Raw genomic sequence first — 6,695 nt, 5'->3', positions numbered from 1 at the left:
TGCAGGTAATAGGGGAAGATGTATTTCAGCCTGCTTTGGTCAAGGTGTGGAGCTTTACACCAGTTCCACTGCTTTTTTTATTGTCTTTTTGTCTCCATCCCTGTTCAAGCAGTGGGGAATTCCAGTTTCTCAAGAGCAGCTTGATTTGTGGGGTCTCTCAACTCCTTGTTAGCTGATGGAGTTAGACAAAGTTGAAAACTCTCTGGGACTTTAAAATTATGACGTGTGCTTCTTCAGAGGCATTTCCCATCACTTTGTATTGGATTTCAGAAGCATTTTAGGTAACCAGTCTATTTCTCATGGGTGCCATTGTGGGTATTTTATTTCCACGTGCATGGATTTGTTTCACAGGTCTGTTTTTGATGTCTGAATGAGACAGCTGAGGGGAAAAAACCTTATACAGGAGAGAAGATGCAAAACTAAGCGTAATAATCTAGAAAACTAAGATGTTTCCTCCATAGAATCTCAAGGCTTTAAATTTTTTGTGAGTCAGCATATTTTAAACTGCATGGGCTATGGCATGGATTGGCATAGATTTTTATAATAGTCTTCATTCACTCACTTCAAAATGTTTCTTTAAAAACCTTCAACATTTTTTTCTGGTCTTCACAACTTTGCTGTGATATCTGACAGGGATGCCAGATGGCCCAAAGAGATAAACATCAAACAAGTAAAGCGTCCCTGCATCCAGCCCTTTGATGGTCTCTGTGGTGACGGCTCGCTGGAGATTTATATCATAGAAATACTTGCACAGCACTTTCTCTGACTTGTGCCGAGATTCAGGTCCAGAGCACCTGTCCACGCTCCGCAGTTCCATCCAGACCTGATCCTCTTCAATCCTTTTCTTGTACACGCAGTACTTGCTCTCCTCTTGTGTTCCTAGCCAGGCAATGGTGACAGAGTTGCAGGTCCTCAGTTTACTGAAGGACTTGATTTTTAAGCTTTCTGGAAGAAGTGGGAATAAGGGCTTGTGGAAATGAGGGGACACCTGTACTTTCACAGAAGAGTTAGACTCCTCTGGGGACCTCAGCTGCACCAAATATGTGTCCAGCAGCTTTCCCTTCAGTGAGAAATACCTCAGCCCTGAGATGTTCTCCAATGCCACTGTTTTACCATTCTTTGTTATGTGAACCCGTACTTGGCCACGACACAACTGAAAGATGAATTGTATTTTCCTGTGCCTCGCCTGGTACTGCAGACTGTAGAATTTCTGTTTTTTCCCATCCAGAACAACCTGAATCACTTTCCCATCTTTCAGCTCCATCACCTTAGGTTCAGGTTCTTCCAGGGTTCTTGCAAACGTCCCGGTGTAAGCAGCGCTGGCATTTGTGAGGAGATTGACAACAAAAACATCAAAGTAATACTGAGTGCTGGGACTGAGATTGGGCACTGTGTAAGTGTTCTTGGTACCCATGCATATCTGCCTGACTTCCCCACTACTTGCTTTGTTGATTATGCTCAATTCACTGTTGGACAATATCATCACCTGCTGTGGTTCAAGAAGGTACGGAGAGAGAGACAGAGATAATGTAGGTGGCAGTTTCATTCCAGAGGATCTGATTGCTGTCTCAGCAGCACATAAGCTCTTATAGTTGTGCTTTTCATTAACTAGAAGACAGTACTGGATGTTTTCTCTATGTTGCAAGACAGAGGGACTGTGTTTCCAGGTCAGAGTCACTGTTGTATGCCCAATGCCAATAACATCTATGCGTGGATCCATTGGAAGTTCTGGATAGAGGTGCCCAGATGCGTCAGTTGTTAAGTACACGGTAATGTGTGTGTCTCGCTCAGTGGATAAGAACTCTAGCATGTAAAGGGCAGAATGAGAAGACATACCCATGTAAGTCTCTACAGAATTTCCCTTATAGTTAAAAATGGTGGACACCATGCTTGGAGCCTTCTGAGATTTTGAGAACTCTTGTGTATCACGATCACCTGCAGGCAAAGAGCAGACTTGTAACTTTTGTTTTAACAGACATGAAATACAGCACATTGCATAGGTTTTATTGTTCTTATGTCAGAGGACATCCTATTTTCTTCCTGAAAACAATAATTACAACTCAAAATACTTTTTGCTACTGGCACTTTATTAAAATAAAATTTGAGTAGCTTTTATTTAGCAGCGCAGTTGTAGAATTATGTTTTCAACAATAATATAATTATAAAACCACAACTTGCAAAAGCTTGACTTGTATCGTGCCTGATGTCCCTACAATTTTCTTCTTCCAGTGGCTGTCTCTTTGGGTACTTTTCTTCAAGGAGACTCCTACTTTCTATGAAAGGAACTTTCTTTGGTTTAGTTTTGTGCCACTGACTGTCTCCTATGAAGAGGAAAAATTTATTACTTCAAAGAAATGTTATTTGAACTCCTTAGTCAGGTGTACCTGCCTGAGAGGTAAGAACTTGTTAATGGCAGCTTTCAGATTTCAATTTGAAAAATTAATTAAAAAAATCATGAAGGAGAATGGAATTTCCTCTTGGGCTAAAGGCAGCATAATGCCCACTGCCATGGTAGATGGTATTCCTAGAAAAATAAACGGCTAAATCTTCTGCACATCACTGTGGGGAGAAAAATGACTGGTTCAAGTGGCTTAAGCCACAGAAAAAGAGCTGAGACAGCAGAGGGAAGTTTGGGCCAGTACAAACAGCTTATGAAAGTGATCCGTGTTTGTGGAGCCCCAAACACCCAGTGTTGTTCTCAAATATTACCCTGTGATTTTGACTGTTTCAGATGTAATCCTTAATTTACTTGAGTTGATGGCAAAATCCCATGGGCTCCCACATTTCACCCATGGAGATGTCCTCTTCAGCCCATGGCAGTTTACAGGAGAGGGAAGCATGGGATGTTTAAGCTTGTGGGAAATTTCCTGTAACACAACTTCTTATGAATAACTTACGCTTTCCCTGGATCTTACCAAGGGTCTTACCTCGTGCTGCTTTTCCAAGGAAATTTGCTGCAGCCTTGTGCACAAGTATGCTCCATTCAATGGGAACATCACAGGGGGTCACTATTATTGTGAAAGGTGCAAGGGCTCTGCCCTCCTCCAAAACAAAGTAGTACCTGTAAGTGTGGATTAAAAACAGAGGGAAAGTGTTAGGAAATGCAAGTCTGCCTGAGACTCCTTGTAATCAGCCATTCTGATGTGGGTCACTCTACTGTGGGTAGAAATAACCACTCCCCTTTAAGGTACATCGACACAAGGGGATGGTGAATGTCTGAAATCTTCACCTGTGGGAAGAATACATACTCTGTTTTTTTTCTAATACACAAATATTTGCTGGAAGTTTTATCCACTTACCATAGGCAATATTTTTCCCACTGAATTTTAACATACTTCAGGTGAATATTGTATCTCAGTACTTACGTGGTTATTTTGGATGATGGATGTGATAAACTGACTGCCTTCCAGATAACCACCCGTTGGCTAACTCTGAGAAATTTGGTATGCTTTTTCCCAGGATTTCCTGACTGGAGTTCAGTGCAAGCTCTTAGAGCGTATATTCTCTCATACGTGCTTGCATATCTAGGTCTTCCTGGGTGTCAGATGAAGTGGATACAACAGAATAGTTTTAGCCAATCCTGAAGATTATCAGATGTCAATGGCAGTTTCATCCAGGCAAGTTCTGACTTACTTGCCTTTGTGACAGAGGGTGCTGTGCGTGAGCAGTACAAAGCAGCGTCAGTCTACTCAGTCAGGTTTTGATTCCTGCTTATTTACGGTAAAGCCTAGCCTCTTGTCTCACTCCTTTGGTCTTCTGTTTATTTCTGTTGTTTTGTTATATATGGACTGTATACAGCCACAGAAATGTTTGGACTCGGGTCAGTCACTCTGCAGTTAAGTGAAGGCAATTCGAGGATTTTTTGCTCATTGGTGAGACAAGCCTAGTCATTATGGATAGATCATGTCAGCCTAGAGGTCTGGCTTACGTTCAGGATAGGGCTACAGAGCCAGAGTCAAGCTTCACTGGCAACAGCTCCACATTCTTGAGTCTTTTACTTTAAGCCAAAATTGTCATCCCTTGGTTTCCTGTTTGGATGACTCTGGGCTTCATAAGGTCCTCACCTGATCAAACTGAAGGGGGTTTTGCTTCCTAATTGCAATCTTAATGTTATGCCACAAGAGCATAGCAAAATTCACTTTTCTCTGAGATTTCAATACCTCTTTGCCTTTAACAAGGAGAGTTCCTAGTTTTGCTCTTGTGAGCATTGTCACATTATAGAACATGTACCATGTTGCAGTTTCTTTCTGTGCAATGCATATCAAGACTGAACCATCTGGCTCACTCTGCTCCGTGACCACGCTGTGTGGGTGTATGTCAAAATCTGTATGTGTTGCTCACTGTCCAAAGTGGAGTCCCATTAAACCACTTGAAGTGCATCTCGTCCCAAACAAGCAGATCAGTCTCTGCTACCCAAGACGCAGTGCCAGTTGTAATATCTAGATCACCTATATATCTAGATATGGCAGAAAACTTTGCAGATATTTTGGGGAAGTGAAAAATCTGTGGAATTTCTGCATGCGAAGCACTTTTGATCTTAGCAAGCTTTAGTACCATTCAACAAAAACACTTCCAGCATGCAGGACACTGGCAGGAGCTTTTCTGATAAGATAAGAAGTCTGTGCAGATATTCTATTGATTTTTGAGATAGTTAATTTGCTAGGTAAAATTCTTGTATTTTACAGTGAATGTAGGATGGCTGATGTGTCTCTGCAGTTCTGGAGCCAGGCTGTTTATGTGACATGACTGTTTGCTGTTGGAGCCCACTCGTTCTGTATCAGCTGTGTTGCTGCTCTGACAAACACCACAGAAAGCTGCCTGAAATGCATACGTGAATCTAAACTTCATCTCAGAGGGTCGTTCCAGATTCTGGGCAATGTAATGACACTTAAGCTTGACAGCAATGGAGCATTTCTCCAGAAATTCAGTGGACACTGATAGAGCTCTGCAGGTGCATAGCAATTCTTGGCTTGTACTGGTAGTGTGCAAGTATCTGAGAATAGGAAAGTAGTATCTTTCCTATATATAGGAAAGCAAGTATCTGAGAATAGGAAAGTATCTGAGCAAGTATCAGGGAAGTATCTGAGAATAGGAGTGACTGATTTGCTCTTACCTTTTAGGTATATCCTTCAGCAGGTGAACTGTAGTTTCCTTACCATCAGCAAGTATCAGGGAGTGGTAGAAATTGAAGAGATCGGTCTTGAAGCTCTGTTGGGAACTGGTGGTGGGTGCTTTTATGGAATGACACAAGTAAGCCGTCAGGAGAAGATGGAGAGGCAGATAAAACCAGAACCAGGACATCTTCAGTACTTCAAAGTGAGATGACAAAAGTGAATGGAAACTGCTGTCTTGGGGGAGAAAACAATCAGTGACCTTCTCTTTCTGTGCCTTTCTTGGTATTTATCATTATCAGAGCAAGCCAGGCATTCAAACAGTGCCAGTCTCCATTTTGTGAAATTACTTAAAGTTCACAGAGAAATATTTCTCAGAGGATCTCTCTGCAAAGATTTAATGGCAGAAGCTGCTATGAAGTCTTTTATTATAGAAAACTATAGTCAATGTAGCACAAGTGCGATATCGCAAGACAGTTATAAAAAAAACTTTCACTGCTGACAAAATGAGTGGAGAATTACATTTAAAGTACTTTTCCTAGTTTATAGTGTTCATTTGATAAATTTCAAGGCTGGGTTATTTGTAATAGAACTGTCACTTTCAAACTCACAGGAGGTCACTATATCCCAAACACTGCTTCTGCCGTTCTGTCAGAGATAATTTAATTTTTATTTCATCCATCGTGACTGTAGGTATGTGTAAAGAAGAGGATCAGAACAACTTATTCAGAGCAGTGTAAGATACTGTTTGATGAAAAGTGGAGCATCCTGGATAAGAATCCCATAACCGATACTTAGGAGATTTTAAGCTCTTTGTGTATCTCATTTGGAGGAAGGCTTTATTACTGTAGGGCAGCTGGATAAATCATTCTGAGATTTTTGTATTGCCCATCCCTTTCACATCTGCATCACTTCCAGCCCATCTCAGCATTTGCTGCTCACTGGAACTGTAACAGTTCTATTGTATTCACTCTGATAAGAGATTTTAAAAAATCATGTATGCCCCTTCCTTATGCCAGGAGGCTTTATTATCAGCTTTGAATCTATGAAAGAAATGTACACAAACAGTCCCAAAAATCATCTATGCAAATGCTGACATTATTTAAACTGTGCTGTGTGCATTGCACAGAGCTACACAGGAGACTCCAGTTAGGACAAGAAATTTTGACAGTATACTACTATGTGAGGTTATAGATTATCCTTACAACTTTTTTGTGTCTGCCACATCCAGTTTCAGAAAGAGAGGAAAGTGCAAAAGTGGAAAGGGCATAAAAGGGAGAAGAAAGAAGGGCATAGACCTTTAATACAGGTGCCATCTGTAGCTCAGGGATTTGGAAAGCAGAGGGAGCTCTGTGAGCAAGATCCCTTTTTTGAGGAAAAAGTAGCTTATTGCATCTTACAAGCAGCCAGGAATAAGGATCCTGGTTAAATCTGATTATTGGCTAATGATAGAAGAGAACATAAAAGACAAAGGATCCATCCTTTGTCATTTTTACTCGTTTCTGAGAGCAGCCCTTTCTTCATGGTGCCTGCAAACGTGCAGAAGATCTTAGGCAGTCAAAATATCTACAATTCAGCAGACCT

At 41.2% G+C, this 6,695-nt stretch overlaps 1 protein-coding gene across 1 annotated transcript; it reads right to left on the bottom strand.

Moving 5' to 3' along the window:
- Positions 1–586: 586 nt before the first annotated feature.
- On the bottom strand, positions 587–5,301 carry LOC142410955 (protein NDNF-like). Its single transcript, XM_075504134.1, has 3 exons — positions 5,114–5,301; positions 2,928–3,061; positions 587–1,935 (listed from the first exon to the last, which is right to left on the bottom strand). Exons 1-3 carry the CDS (start codon positions 5,299–5,301, stop codon positions 587–589), a joined length of 1,671 nt encoding a protein of 556 aa, XP_075360249.1.
- Positions 5,302–6,695: the final 1,394 nt, after the last annotated feature.

This window comes from Mycteria americana, chromosome 6 (genome assembly GCF_035582795.1).
Source record: "Mycteria americana isolate JAX WOST 10 ecotype Jacksonville Zoo and Gardens chromosome 6, USCA_MyAme_1.0, whole genome shotgun sequence".
NCBI lineage: Eukaryota > Metazoa > Chordata > Aves > Ciconiiformes > Ciconiidae > Mycteria > Mycteria americana.
The sequence above is the reverse complement of the archived record's forward strand: the minus strand, read 5'-3'. Positions and strand labels throughout refer to the sequence as shown.